Source organism: Arctopsyche grandis, chromosome 1 (genome assembly GCF_051622035.1).
Source record: "Arctopsyche grandis isolate Sample6627 chromosome 1, ASM5162203v2, whole genome shotgun sequence".
NCBI classification, from domain to species: domain Eukaryota; kingdom Metazoa; phylum Arthropoda; class Insecta; order Trichoptera; family Hydropsychidae; genus Arctopsyche; species Arctopsyche grandis.
Genome location: NC_135355.1, coordinates 1995922 through 2010829, shown reverse-complemented (window position 1 = coordinate 2010829; position 14908 = coordinate 1995922). Strand labels below are relative to the sequence as shown.

Here is a 14908-nt window from a genome sequence, read left to right as displayed (position 1 = left end):
TATTTCCCTCATCGAACTTAATCTGTACAAATGACATCATCACGTTCTGTTCTCGTACACGAAAGTTAACCGTGGCCGAAATACTTCGTCCAGCTTACCCATAAAGGCTATTCGACTCGCTCCAGATACGCAATCACGAGTACACGGGAAATCCCAAGGAGCTACGCAACTACGCATCAAACATAGAACACAAAGGAAGACCTCGAACCCATTAGAATCTTCCAGAACCTGATTTCACCAGCCCAGCTACACGTTGCTCAAGCAACACCTTTATAAACCAGCGCCATTGAAAATGTAAAGTATGTAACTCAATCGTAGTTATTTAGTACGCGGGACAGATATGTTGACCGTGTCCCGGTCTAAGAAAAAACCTTTTGTGTTTGTAAGAGGATCGTTTATTTTTGTTCAATCGTTACAATGGTTATTGTATGTACGAAGAGGTTGAGCTTCGGAGAAGTGATCTAATTGAACTCCAGAGGTTCACTCTGGTGTTGGGAGCTGCTGCGTCGCTGTATATACGTTTAGGGTTGTAGCGTGCCTCGCGCAGATGCTTTGTCTTCGTTTCCAGGACACGTGTGTTAGAAACACGTGTCGACCTATTTTCGAGGCGCGTGCTCGGTACATGTGTGGTTTATGGGGTCAGCGACAGGACGTCGTTCGTTTGAGAAAGCGGGCATGTGCCACGCGTTAATGACTGCCACGTGTTTACGACTTTTCAGGACATGTGTTGTGGCTGCCTGATGACATCACTGTTGGGTTTCGTTCGTTTTTACGATCGAGCGATGAACTCTTTCTTCTGGAATGGTCGAAGGGATCGTTGCCCTTGAGCTATGCATGTTTGTACAGGATCGATGATGTGATCACTGGTTTTGATTCGTATTAGCACAAGTTGTCCTACACATACTATCGCACTCGCAGCGTGTGTTTAGCTGTTTATTTTGGCCTCTGAAAATATGTCGAGTAGGCCTGAAAACTATCGCGACGGCTGCAATTTGATTGGGTTAGTTTGCGCGTTAAATTTGTGCAAGAGTCCTGTTCCACTTATGAAATGATTCGCCAATCGGCAATGAATTGTAAGTCTGGAACAGAAGTCGAACTGACTGGCTGTTTCGCGAATTAGATACATATGTATGAAACACAAAACACAATGTTCCCATGTGGGGACATTGTGTTTTGACATTTTGACAGGGCATGTTCGTGGGAGAGTCGGTGGCGGAGGATGCGGGTGTCCCCTCGACGAGTGGCGGTGGGGTTGGGGGTCGCCATGGTGGGGGCGGCCGCCCTGGGGGCCTTCGCGCTCTGGGGCCGCCGCCTCACCCCTCCCCACATTCCCTCTTTCCACACCCAGGAACGACCCTGTTCCCATCCCCCCAAATTCCATGCTGAACTGCACCTCTTGGCCCACAGGTTACTCACATTGCATACAACGCTTGTGACTCGTGAACCAATTGCACCACTGTTCAGCGCTGTGGTTTAACTTTTCAGAGTTCATGAGATTCTGTTCCGGCTCGGCTTGACCCACTATCTGTGTTACGGATCGCTTTGGGGACAGATCCGCTCGGGCAAAGCCTTGCCGTGGCAAGCGGACGTCGAGATGTGTCTTAAAAATGAAGAGATCTACAAAGACGAGGTGTTCATTGCTAAAATGTTCCGATCGAACTCGTTGAACATCGCTTACGGTTCGGCTGAAGGTACTTTCAGAATAAATTTTTCAATATACATATACATATGTAGGGTTTGTTATTGACTGTGTTTTATAATTGTAGGTATATATACCGTGACAGATTCTGATCTGCCAGGAATGAAAGTGGAACTTATCGTCTTTGAAGTTGATAAAATGGTAATGATCTTCATGTTTAACCGTTTGCCCGCGGCCGTCTTCTATGGAAGCTTTGGGCTACAAGTCTGTAGCGCGGCTGTCTTCCATAGAATTTCTGAACTTTGCACGGGATTTCGAACCTTATATGCGCCTATATCAACTGTCTTAAGGTTCAAAATTGGTTGAATATATTACTGAGAGTTGAATGCAATCTATTCAATTTGCTTAAAATGAATATAAACCAGTCAAAATTAGTTTTTTGTGGAACCATACTGAAACCTCGTTTATGTGACGTCACGTCTGTCGAACAATGGCGACGATACGTCTCAATTGTATGAAGAATGATTATTTGACAATTTAGCCAAAACTACGAGATATACTATGTATTTTATTGTTTAAAATAATACTTAATGTGTTAATTAACATATCTGACTACTTGAGTAAATATTAAAATCTGTATTTGAGGTCGAAAACTCGTTTGCCAAATTGGCGAAAAAGGGCTTGTTCGCTATATTTATTGCCGCGGGCAAAGGGTTAAATATGTTATTATATATAGTACTTAAATGTATATATTGTTTTTAGATAGACGTGTCTCGTAGAATAGGTTGGAAACGGCGTTTATTACCTCCCGATTGTTCTATGGTGCCTTCTCTACATTGCTTTCCGCCGAGTTTAGTAGAAACACCTTTACCATTAAAAAAGTTCGGCGAATACATGCTACCGGTTCCGAGAGGTAAATTATTTGTTCTATTCGATAGCTCGGAGTGTTGAAAATATTCCATGTTTAAGTACATTATGTTTCAGATGGGATTGAAATCCAAAAATATTTGTTTCCCAACAACTGGTGGAAGGAAATCGTGCCGAGTAACTGTAACTTTTGATTATAAATAAAAAAAACCTTTTAAATTATTATTTAAGATTTTTTTTGTATTATAAAATATATAAAGCACGGTGTGTTTTTATTTGTGATATTTTGTGATTTTATGTGTTACAATAAATTAAAATAATTGTTGTTTTAATAAAAAAAATTTAAATCATTGTTTCTTGGCCTTTTCTGTTCGGAGCACTGGTTTCCAATCTACAGGTCAGAATGTGGCTTTTGGCCAATATATCCTTGCGAATATCCAATCGGAAGGATCTCAATGAACTACAATAGAATGTCTTATTAATTAAAATATTTCTATTCTATTCGTTTTAAAAAATTTAGAGACGTCTGTTTTGCAGAAACACTTGAAATTTTCTAAGATGGATGAAATATATGTAAAATTAGCAACAGTATTGAAATTAAAATCACACGAAATTGATTTTATTATAAGCACCAAAACCTGAACACACATTCTTTCAAATTCATGTACATATGATTGAAAATAAATTGAGCAATATTGCTACAACATAAACAATTCATTTTACCTAATTATTTAAGGAAAAATAATATATATAATTATAAAACACAGGGAATGAATTACTATAAAATAACATCAAATTATAGAATATACATAGAAGTAATAAATTTGAGATTCTTTTCATCTATGTTTGATTAAATTATGACATGAAGAAAAATTCTTTTGCAAATTGTAAATGTATTTTTAACAAATGTCATATTTTAAGAATTTGTCTTTTTTGATCTTTTAATTTACACGTTAAAATTCATCAGTCCAAAAATAACACTAAAGCTTACATTTATTAAGTCATGACAATGTGACTAGAGAAATAAACTAGCGACAATAACTTTGGAGGAGGTAACTTCGGTTCGTAGTCGATTCATATATCCAGATCGTATTTTTCTTCGTCGCTATTGTGCGTTCCATCCGTCACGTCTTCCAACGGTTCGAAATCCTTATCTAGGTATTTGAAGTAGTCGATGGCCGAGTATGTGAGGGCGGTACTCGACGTTAAACCTAAAGTGATGCAGATGACCGGATGCCTGCCGATCGCGCTGCGAATTATAGCCCACATGAGGACACTACCTAAAACGTACATCGAACTGCCTAAGAATACCCACGGAAACCTCCGACTGGGCAACGTGCCCGCTATGTGGGGTCTTCTCCACAGCCAGAGGGACGCTCCCGTGAACGACATCAGTAGCAGTGCATTCGTTATATCTCGTTTAGGAATCAACCTGAAAGTGAAAAGATCGTTAGATTCGAGGGTGCGTAGTGCTACTGAGAGCGAGGGGTCCGAAGGGTGACCTGGTGATGACGGGGGGATGCATGACGTTGACGGCGAGCAGTTGGTGAGCCACCATTCCCGTGATGGGGCCGTAGGTGCGGTAGAGCGAGCGGCTGGAGATCGGAGGCACTGCCGACAGGGAGAGAGGTGGGACTCCATTTAAATGTGGAACCTCGGGCAGCCGGAATCCTCCGGAGAGACGACTCAGCTCGGGCAATCGAAGAGACTGGTAGAGACGACGGGTCTCGTTCCACGCTCTTTGGCACTCCCGGCTCATCCAATCCATCTCGCCAACTCGGCTCTCAGCTTTCAGCTTTCGACTTACACGCCTTCAGATGACAACTGTCACTTCTGTCACCGGTGACATAACACAACACGCACTTTCGACAACTGTTACATTGCTGTCAACTGCGATTTTTGCAATTTTTGATTTTGAATTTGGGAAACAATAGCCGTTGAGGAACTGTCCATCTTAATTTTCAGTGTGTAGGAATCTAGCACAACTTGTGCTATTACGACTCAAAACCAGTGATCACATCATCGATCCTGTACAAAAATGCATAACTCAAGGGAAACGACCCCTTTGACAATTCCAGAAGAAAGTTTAGTACGTGGGACAGGTGTGTTGACCGTGTCCCGGTCTAATAAAACACCGTTTGTGTTTGTAAGAGGATCGTTTATTTTCTTTCCATCTTTCCATTGTTACAATGGTTATTGTATGTACGAAGAGGTTGGAGCTTCGGAGAAGTGATCTGGTTGAACTCCAGGGGTGCACTCTGGTGTTGTGAGCTGCTGCGTTGCTTTATATACGTTCTGGGTTGGAGCGTGCCGCGCGCAAATGTCGAGAGCTCTCTCCTGTTCCATCATCATCCCGAGAGAATCGAGTTGAGGACTCCACGTGCGGTTGATCCTTGCCGATCCAACCCGTTCACCTGTTCGAAATGATGAATGAATGTGTGTGCTTTTCGTGGATGTGTTGTGTGAACGCTCTCGCGCAGCACATTTGACGCTGACGTCACCCATTCCAAGTCAGGTGCTTAATTGTTTATTATAGTACAGTATACAAGTTAGTTATAATAGTATAGTATACTAGTTGTTTTACCCGGCTTCGCTCAGTATTTGTAATACAAACAGCTTAAACATGAAGAATCTAATAGTAAATATTAATTTGTTTTATGGAGGATGAACGAATGAGACGACTGGCATGTTAATGCACGTGTTTATTATATGACAGCTGAAGACAGAGTGGGTAGCGGCTCTCCGAACCCAGCCGGGTTGGTCCCCACTCGCAGGAAGGCAACCAAACTCGACCATGTCGTATAAGCGAGCCGCCACATCACTCCCCCCCCAGCATCAGCGATACCAAAATTACAAAGAAACAAATTTTACAAAAGAAAAAAATTATTGTTACACAAAGAGAAAAAAAATTATTACGTGGGGAGAAAAAAATTGTTGACGTGGGTCATCCGCTGTGTACATAGGTGTACCGCCCTGAATGGTCGGTAGATTCGAGGGCGGTGACGTCGCGAGCAGGACGGTGGGTGGTCCGATGGTCGCGCCGATGCGATGCGATGCTGCGGCGGCGCCGCTCTTCCGAGGCTGATGTCGGTTGGTGGGGCGGCGGGGGTGGCAGGGGCATCGATGTGGTTGATGATACTCCGAGCTGGACTGTGAGTCGTTGTGGCTCGTGGAGGTGTTGTAGCGCTGCCGCCCGTCTCGGCGTGACGACGCTCGTGGGGACGGACGGGGCCTTGATGATGATGATGATGATGGTGCTGAGGTGGTGTGTGATGAATCTTGTGGTGCTGGATGACCGTTCTATGTGTAGTGGATCGCGCATGACTCCACATCCAGCTGTCAAGATCGTCGTCTCATTCGTTCCCCCATTTTTTTGCACCTGTCATCGACGTTGTGGCTGGACTCATGTCGATAAGTAGGTAGGTAGCCGTGTCTGCTCGTTTATTGTCACCCGCGGGCCGCGGCGTGCTGTGTTGATGGCGATGGGGGCGCGGCGGGTAGCTGGTAGCGGGTAGCCTGGCTCGGCGAGGCAGGGATGAGCGGCATGGGATGAGCGGCATGTTGAAATTGATCGAGGCTGCGTGGCTCGATGTCGGGGGTCACCAGTATGGAGAGATGAACGAATGAGACGACTGGCATATTAATGCACGTGTTTATTATATGACAGCTGAAGACAGAGTGGGTAGCGGCTCTCCGAACCCAGCCGGGTTGGTCCCCACTCGCAGGAAGGCAACCAAACTCGACCATGTCGTATAAGCGAGCCGCCACAGTTTTTTTATTAAATTTATTTGAATCGAAAAAAATAGGATATTCAACCAATTCAATTGTCGTCATAGAAACTTTGTTTTGTTTACGAAGTTTCCAACTAAAGATACTTACATATATACATACTTACATACATACAAAGTCTCTTTCGAAATTATATATTAGATTCGCGGGGAAATGGGCTAGTTGCTTACTTCAGCGTGTTTGGCTCAACTGACCGAACTGGTATCTAATTCTGATGCTATGGGTTATTTACTGGTTGAGTGATGTCATCAAGATTTCCGGAGCTTGAGGTTATTCTTTGTCTTCCGGTGACGAGATCATACTTCTAAAAGTTTCAGATCAGTGTGCAGATGTGCCTCAAAGTTGCTCGAGTGATGAAATCTTCCTTCTGGAATAGTCGGATTGGGTCGTTGCCCCCGAGTAGCGAACATAATTCCAGGCGAGGTTAGCTCTGCATGTTTGTATAGGAGCGCGATGATGTCATCGTACGACTTGTGTATTGTTGTGAAATAGACGAGATGACTGGCTTTGATTCGCGATAACACAAGTTGTGCTATATTCCTATAATGCTATTTTGTTCGAAAATGATTTACTCCTGCGGTGTTTTAATACGGTTTTATACCTACAAAAAGTTTAAGAATCATATTGCGAATAATCAAAAACAAGCTGACGTTTTCATAGTGTATTTTTATTAAAAAAACATCACCCGAGGCGTCGAATGTGATTTTACGATTTTTTCCTCAATATGTATTATTTTTAAATATTAGGGGGCCTGGCACAGAGAAATTTAATATTAATAGAAGTGGCTTTAGGTGTTCTTTTGTTGTCAAGTGACATTCTGTCCACGGATAGATCTAAATAATTTTAGCATCAGTCGTATTTGACGCTTGGTGCTCGACGTATGTCCGATAAAAACTTGTCTGTTTGTTTATATTACTCGCAAGATGGGCGAGTGCATCGGTAAAAATTGCACAATACATTCAAAAGCACACAATAAACAACATCGGATACATTTTTATAAGTAAATTGATCCGATTGTATTCCGTGCGATGTAGCGTATTTATAGAGACGTACCGCGTACAATTGACAACAATTATTTATTCGTAAGGGCCCCTCTATTCTTATTACATCTCTCTGGCCTGGCACCCCCATAGCCTTCTCCTGGCTAGGGTCATGATGAGAAATATATATTAGAAGTAGATATGCAACAAGAGAATATTTGCAAATGAGTTTAGGCTGGACTAGCAACATTCGGTCGTGGGCATAAAATTGAGTTGAGTTGGCAGCCGTGACTGCATCACATTGCTAGTTTGAACGAGTGATGCCGAGTGGCGAGCGGTGAGCGGCGGACGCGGACGCGGACGCATTCGCCAGGCGCCAGGCGTTGCACGGGTGACGGCTCACGGCTAACGGCAACGGCCAACGGCTCGCTACTCACTGCTCACTGCCCATTGCTCATTGCTCACTGCTCACTGCTCACTGCTCACTGCTCACTACTCACTACTCACTACTGACTGTGACTGCCAGCTCGACTTGTCTCGCGATCGAGCACAGACCATCGACCATCGACCATCGACCATCGACCATCGACCATCGACCATCGACCATCACCACCGTTCTCTGGCGCTGGCTCTGCCTCTGCACGCTCGAGGTTCGAAGTTCGACGGGAGGGGGAGGGGAAGGGGAAGGGGAAAGGTGGGGCAAGCGTGATGGTCAAGTAGCGATTAGAAGCTATACAAATACAAATACAAATCCAAATCCGAATAGAAATACAGCCCGAACAGAACCCCCGCCGACAATTCGCTGAGTGAGGTGCGTTCCTACAACGTTGCATATATTATTTATCGTCGAATCGTCGAATCGTCTAATTGCAGCTCGTATCCTCTTTCAACCGCGCATTCGTCCCGTCTCTCTCTCTCTCTCTCTCTCTCTCTCTCTTTCTATCTCTGTCTCTATCGTATCTTTCCGTCTCTTTCGCACGCGTACGCACACGCACACGCACACAAGCGCACGAGCACACGTACGCGCGCATACTAATCGCTGACGCTAAAATCTACCGACGCTTCCTAACCTCAAAGTGAAACAAGTGAACCTTTGTTTTTTCATTTTTCATTTGTTTTTTATTTTTCTAACGTTTTGTTTTTTTCTTTCATTTTTTTTATGCTCTCATAAATGCTTTATTATTATCCATTAATATGTATTTCAAAAACATTATTGTAGGTTATGTTTTATTATTGATGATTATTAAAATTTGATAGTCGGCGGATGGCCGTTTCATTTTTGAGGTTGCCTCGTAGTAAACAAAAACATTTTTTAATCAAAATGTATGAATGAACAAATTCATTGGACTCATATTAAAGGTCCGTCGAGAAGAATCCCAAGCGCTGGAAAAAAATTATTCCGGACCCTATGACAAATCAAAAAAAAAACATATTATAGATATATTTTTAAAATGCGAACAATTTATCAGAACTATTAAAAAAATACCTATATGTTGGTTATTATTTTTTTAAATAATTGAATATGAAAGTATGATATAACAGGTACTATTTCACATCGACACAAAGAATGCTTGGATCGAAAAATAATAAACATTTAACATTAAATAGATACATATATAATGTAGAATAATATAAAATATCAAAATTGGTCAATTGGACGTACCAACACAGAACCCTTCGAGTAGTCCAGGCCTTGGAACTTTACTCCCATAGCCCTGCCTACTAAGGCTTCCAATCCCAGTGTTTTCTGGTACTGTGAATCCCGGTGCTGAAACTAGTCTGAATACCGGGATTACGGTGCTAGTAAAATTTCTTTAAACATACTATTTTTACAAAAATAATAAGGAAAAATCATAAAACAACATTATATAATGAACAATAGTGGGATGAGCAATGACAATCATAGTCCATTTGATTTCTCTGACCCGTTTTGACGCCAGCTTGCGAAAAATACTAAATACAATAAACCAGAGGTGGGATTTTTTCTCTAAGAAAAGTCAAAAATGTTGTGACCACGATAATTCGTAAACCGGAAGTAAAACTTTTATATTGTGTAAGTTTCCAAACATTTGTATCGAAAATGCTCATAGCCGATATGTGTGATTACATAGATAAAGTCGTGGGTTGGTCACATCCGAATTTTTTTACATAAAATCAATGTAATTGCAGTTTTTACATTAGGTGGATTGTTTCGATGAATAATTACTAGACGGTACAAATTATTTGTAAAAAACGAATCAATGAATCAAAGTGATGTTTTTTACTTTATTTGATTATATTAAAGGATGTTTATTTTATTTAATCTTAGAAATCTAGAAATGGATGTGAACCGAAAATTTAAAGAATGTAGCCAAATTCTCAAAACACGAACGCCGATATGAGGAGTATTTTTTGCGTGAAACATCGAGAGAGTTTGCAAAATGCATTTGAGCGGTTTTGAAATATAAAAATATACAATTGACCATTTTTTTGTTATACAATTGATTTCCCGATGTTAGCATCGGGATCGGAAATTCCTAGCACTGCAATCCCGGTGCTGAAGTAATCTTCTGGGATTGGAAGCAATAATCGCTAGGGATGGTGTCTTCTAAGAAATGTTTTTTATTAATGAATATTTGTTAATTGTTAACCCTTTGCCCGCGGCAATAAATATAGCGAACAAGCTCTGTATGCAGCCCCTTTTTCGCCAATTTGGCAATCGAGTTTTCGACCTCAAATACAGATTTTAATATTTACTCAAGTAACCAGATATGTTAATTAACACAAAGTATTATTTTAAACAATAAAATACATAGTATATCTCGTAGTTTTGGCTTAATTGTCAAATAATCATTCTTCATACAATTGAGACGTATCGTCGCCATTGTTCAACAGACGTGACGTCACATAAACGAGGTTTCAGTATGGTTCCACCAAACCACTAATTTTGATTGGTATATATTCATTTTAAGCAAATTTAATTGATGGCATTCAACTCTCAGTAATATATTCAACCAATTTTGAACCTTAAAACAGTTGAAATAGGCGCATATAAGGCTCAAAATCCCGTGCAAAGTTCAGAAATTCTATGGAAGACAGCCGCGCTGCAGACTTGTCACCCAAAGCTTCCATAGAAGGCGGCTGTTAAATGTCTGAAATGTGTTGAAATACTAGACTTTGACTGTTGCTCAAGTTCAAAAGGTCGCATTTTAGTATTTCGCATGTTTGTAAACACTACTTTACTGCTTTCACATATTAATCATAAATTTTGCAACGATTTCATTAATTTTATTTACCTAAATTTCATTTCCGAAAGTATAAACATTACTAAGTATTTATTTTTCTGTACGATTTCAGAATCCTGTCCAGATTGATATCGGTTTAAATGTGTGCTGTCCTTTGAACTGCATAATAAATATGGAGCGTTGCAACGGATTCTCACCGCCGATGACGCGTTCGCGTCGAAACGTTCCCGTCAAAACCATCACCGACACGTCGCCGAAGAACGGTCACATCACGAGCTACTTCCAAATCGTCAGCACCGTTGACTGCTTCGACGAAGACAAACCCTCGTCCGATCTGTACGACGGAAACGCGCTCTCGTCCATAAACGACGACTACGCACACTACGATGAGATAAAAAACGATCCGTTCCAGTTCAACATTGCCGACATAAACGACATCATATACTCGGACAAGCCGGACAAAAAGAAACTCATCATCAATAATATATTCAAGAAAGACCACACTTACAACGGGAGAATAAACAATGTTAATATAACGAAGGTGTTCGTTAAGGAGGAACCCGTCGACAGCATCGAAGATACTGAAAGTGACACGGATGTGAAAGAAGAGTCTTTGAATGTTCGTCTTTCTCCGAGGAAACACGCTTCCACTCTACAACGATGTGGTGATTATTTCCTACAATATGATTTATATGAATGAATTTAATATTAATACGTTTCTTTTTTTTTTAAATTTCAGCAACTGTCAAGGAAAATATCAAAACTCCACATAGAATAAGTTTGTGCGATGACGAAATTGTGTCGTCACACAGTATAGGTCAGCTCGCTTTTCAAACGTACAAACACAGAACGAAGAGAAGGTTCCTATTTGTTGGTTTTATTCGTATTGATTTTTTTTCGCAAGAATATTCAATGGTTTTGTTAAATTTTTAGGCTCAATTCTAAAATGTGTAATAAGAAATTGTATGGGGACGATTTCGATTCGTCCGATAGCTCTTCGAATAAGACGGAATCGAAAGATAAAGTCTTAAAGTGTTCTAAAGTTGCGACGATTAAACAGTGTAAAGTCAACGGTGTGACAAATGTGGCCAACCACAAACTGACCGAATACTTTCCGGTGAGGAGGAGCGTTCGCAAGACCAAAAAGGAAGTCATGGAGCAAAAACAGAAGGATCTGGAACTTGCGATCCAAGAACAGAGAGAAGACGGTCTGACGGTAATTTGAAAAATATTTTTATTTATTTTTTCTATATATATATATATAGTTGTAGGGTTGGAATTGAACGAAAGGCTGATGTATGGGCTATGGCTGAGAAAGAGTATGTTGCGACTGATTGTGAGAAGGGAATGAAAAGGGGCAGAGATGTAACGGTTAGTCGCAGTTGGACCTGTGCTCCGTGCGGTTAGTCGCTAAACCTCCGCACGTATCGTCTTAACCTTTCCACCACGTACGACTACTATACATGTCCTAGTGAACATGCCCTCAGCGCGCGAGACACGCATAGATCTCCAACCTGTATAAGAGCCGTCTATTGTGTTAAAATTTTATAACTTGGTTGAAAATATTACTAAATGTATACTTTACCAAATTCAATAGATGGCAGTAGTCAAAAAAAATAAATATAGGTTGTAAAATTCAAAAAAATATTACAACCTACATTTATAGTCGAAAACGCGATAACAAAATCCGCAAAAAAGCAGCCGCGTACAGGGCATGTTCGCTAAATTTAATGATGCGGGCAAAGGGTTAATAAACAACATGACTGAAAACGCACGTGTTTGATCTTCACCTCAATCGCCACATCCCAACCGTGGTCCTGAACAGCGTCATCTGTCAGGAATCTCTACCACATATATAAATAAACATTTGCTGGTGCCACTTTAGTATGCAGTCTACCTTCACATATCTACTTAAGTATGCGATCTACCTTCACGTTTTTACTTTAATGTGCGGTCTCACTGTCTCAGTTCTCGCGTGTGACAGTGAGACGGAATAATACCGACCCAAACAACCTTATCTTAAATGAACAGGGCCAACCCTAACTTAACCTAACCTAACCCTTAAATAAATAGGTGTTGGCTGTTAATATATGTTTTTTTGTTGAAAATATTGATGAAATAAAACTTAAAAAAACGTATCTTAGCAGCCAACACCTATTTTTTAAGGGTCAGGTTAGGTTAGGTTAAGTTAGGGTTGGCCCTATTCATTTAATTTCATTTTGGTGAAAATATTGATGAAATAAAACAGAAAAACGTATCTTAGCAGCCAACACCTATTTATTTAAGGGTCAGGTTAGGTTAGGTTGAGTTAGGGTTGGTCCGATTCATTTAAGATTAGGTTGTTAGGGTCGGTATTTTCTTCGCTGCTGACGATATTTTGATAGAAATGCTTCGTCAAAACATTATGGGGCGGCAGGAAAAAACAAAAATTATAATAAACAGGTCGTTGCTGCGATTCAAATAAAAAAAAAAAGTCGACTGCGATTCAAAGGTAGATCGCATGCTAAATTAGCACCCATTTGCTTGCCAGTTGAATGGTTGAGAGTTTGAATCTCAGTTCAAATCTTGGTCTTCTCTATATTATAATAATCGGCGCTTGACGGAAAAGCCCCACGTGTGTTTCCGCTATTTCGGAGACATCCAGAAACGTCCCACATGGTTTGGACGATGTGGGAAAGCTGGGCTAACTTGCAGGACGATGTTACATAGATTAAGTGGGTTTAGATCGTCCAGAGACCAGGTCACGAGATGCATTCTCGTTGACGGTGGACCGTGTTGAGGTTCCTTCTTCTCTGGAGACAGCTTCTGGCTGTTTCCACAAATAGCGCGGTGTATGAAAATAGCGGGGACATTCTGCTCTTCTCTGTTGTCTGGTCTCTACTCCGTTTCAAAGAAGATTGTACTATTTGACTACCATGTTATGGATTTATCTGGAGGACGTGGCGTTTCAGACTGATATTAATGATAATATTCAAATAATTTCAGGTTTCATCCTTCGAAGGAAAGGGTCGTGGCATTGTCGCTTCTCGTATGTTTCGCCGAGGAGATTACGTAGTGGAATACGCCGGCGAATTAGTCGACATAGCGGAGGCTCGTCTGCGCGAAGCTCACTACGCGCAAGACCACACTGCCGGCTGCTACATGTACTACTTTCGACACAACAATCAAAATTATTGGTAACTTCTTCGGAAACTATGTAACTTGATTCAATACGGGTTTCGATATCTTTTTCATGTTGTTGTGTCGTCTTTTGCAGCATCGACGCCACTTCCGAGTCGGGCCGATTGGGTCGATTGGTGAACCATTCTCGTAACGGAAATCTCATCACCAAGTCTATATTCATCGGCTCGAAGCCTCACCTCGTGCTGATAGCTAATCAGGACATTTCGGTGGGCGAGGAGGTCACGTACGACTACGGCGACAGGTCCAAGGAGTCGCTGCAGCATCACCCGTGGCTCGCGCTCTGATTCGCCCCCGTTCGTACGGTCTCGTAGTTGTCGCGTTCCGACAGAGTTTTATTTAAAACCGTGTAGTTGAATTATATCGATATGTATTTGGCATGAGCGGAATAGCGAAAATGCACGCCATAAGCACTGACTAAAAGACTGAAAAAAAAAAAAACAAAAAACATACGTGAGATCTAAAATTTGAAATGACGTTCGTTAGGTACTTTCTCTCAATCGTTTATATAGGGTTCCTGACCGTTGACCAAAGATTTTCGAAATAAGAATAATGTAATTTCTAGCATTATTACTTTATTATTTTCATCGTAAAACAATTTTTTTCCGTATTAAAAAAATATGAAATATTTATTATATATATGACTAGAGACACGTATTTTGGGCATCTATTTTTGTCAATTTTTGCATTTTAGCGTTTTAGGGCATTTAAAATGTTCAATTTTATCATCTATTTTTATGAAGAGTTTAATTTTAAATAATAAAAGGTTTTGATGAATTTTAATAAAATTTATATCCATATATACAATTAAAAAATAATTTATTAAAACTCAACATGGAGCATATTTCTACAGATTCTTTTTTGAGATTCGTGTGACGATCGGTAACAATTATATTGTACATATTGACGGGACACCAAATAGATTTTAGAGCTGAACAACCAAACTCTTCATATTTAATTTTTGTTGCCATCAATAATAGCAATATATCCGGCGTGCATTTGTTGTTTTATATTCTCTTAATTGTCTAAAAAAAGTGCTGATATCCTTCCAAACATTGAGTCTCTGTTAATACATTAAACAATGGCAGGTTTCTAAAAAACAAAACTGTTTCTTTAACATTAATATTAGATTTTGTACCTGCCACAGATGGATTGAATAGTTTACTCAATGTTCGGAGGAATAGATTTGTCTCATTTAGTCTTGAGTCTAGTTTTAAGACGCTTTTTTG

The 14908-nt window shown here is 40.6% G+C and overlaps 3 protein-coding genes and 1 long non-coding RNA gene across 10 annotated transcripts in view; 3 read left to right on the top strand and 1 right to left on the bottom strand.

Moving 5' to 3' along the window:
* The window catches only part of LOC143922763 (uncharacterized), a 33275-nt gene extending 27089 nt beyond the window's left edge, over nt 1-6186 (top strand). The window contains exon 2 of the long non-coding RNA XR_013261645.1: nt 6022-6186. This is a non-coding gene — a long non-coding RNA (uncharacterized LOC143922763). The remainder of the gene's footprint in view (nt 1-6021) is intronic.
* LOC143914978 (uncharacterized) lies at nt 990-3342 on the top strand. Its single transcript, XM_077435459.1, has 5 exons — nt 990-1407; nt 1486-1691; nt 1767-1840; nt 2402-2552; nt 2624-3342. The coding sequence occupies exons 1-5, from the start codon at nt 1220-1222 to the stop codon at nt 2698-2700; spliced, it is 696 nt and encodes a 231-aa protein (XP_077291585.1). The 5' UTR covers nt 990-1219; the 3' UTR covers nt 2701-3342.
* LOC143915087 (uncharacterized) lies at nt 2737-4380 on the bottom strand. Its single transcript, XM_077435555.1, has 2 exons — nt 4009-4380; nt 2737-3938 (listed from the first exon to the last, which is right to left on the bottom strand). Exons 1-2 carry the CDS (start codon nt 4272-4274, stop codon nt 3581-3583), a joined length of 624 nt encoding a protein of 207 aa, XP_077291681.1. The 5' UTR covers nt 4275-4380; the 3' UTR covers nt 2737-3580.
* A 1359-nt stretch (nt 6187-7545) lies between the features above and the next one.
* Set8 (SET domain containing 8) lies at nt 7546-14291 on the top strand. Of its 7 annotated transcripts, none has more exons than XM_077445806.1 (6): nt 7546-8086; nt 10612-11164; nt 11239-11359; nt 11433-11715; nt 13485-13675; nt 13756-14291. In XM_077445806.1, the coding sequence occupies exons 2-6, from the start codon at nt 10672-10674 to the stop codon at nt 13964-13966; spliced, it is 1299 nt and encodes a 432-aa protein (XP_077301932.1). In that variant the 5' UTR covers nt 7546-8086; nt 10612-10671; the 3' UTR covers nt 13967-14291. The 7 variants fall into 7 exon arrangements, with proteins under 7 accessions (XP_077301932.1, XP_077301984.1, XP_077301956.1 ...); XM_077445858.1 differs by having other exon boundaries at nt 7551-7666; nt 10612-11161; XM_077445830.1 differs by having other exon boundaries at nt 7551-7666.
* Nucleotides 14292-14908: the final 617 nt, after the last annotated feature.

What these genes read in the sequence shown, in the direction of transcription:
- Set8 (XM_077445806.1), top strand. Translation starts at nt 10,672, where the DNA reads ATGGAGCGTTGCAACGGATTCTCACCGCCGATGACGCGTTCGCGTCGA. An exon ending in TTCCACTCTACAACGATGTG is followed by an intron (nt 11,165 to 11,238) that starts GTGATTATTTCC and finishes TTTAAATTTCAG; the next exon opens with CAACTGTCAAGGAAAATATC. An exon ending in AGAGAGAAGACGGTCTGACG is followed by an intron (nt 11,716 to 13,484) that starts GTAATTTGAAAA and finishes AAATAATTTCAG; the next exon opens with GTTTCATCCTTCGAAGGAAA.
- LOC143915087 (XM_077435555.1), bottom strand. Translation starts at nt 4,274, where the DNA reads ATGGATTGGATGAGCCGGGAGTGCCAAAGAGCGTGGAACGAGACCCGT. An exon ending in CATCCCCCCGTCATCACCAG is followed by an intron (nt 3,939 to 4,008) that starts GTCACCCTTCGG and finishes TTTCACTTTCAG; the next exon opens with GTTGATTCCTAAACGAGATA.
- LOC143914978 (XM_077435459.1), top strand. Translation starts at nt 1,220, where the DNA reads ATGCGGGTGTCCCCTCGACGAGTGGCGGTGGGGTTGGGGGTCGCCATG. An exon ending in CTGCACCTCTTGGCCCACAG is followed by an intron (nt 1,408 to 1,485) that starts GTTACTCACATT and finishes TTAACTTTTCAG; the next exon opens with AGTTCATGAGATTCTGTTCC. An exon ending in CGCTTACGGTTCGGCTGAAG is followed by an intron (nt 1,692 to 1,766) that starts GTACTTTCAGAA and finishes TTATAATTGTAG; the next exon opens with GTATATATACCGTGACAGAT.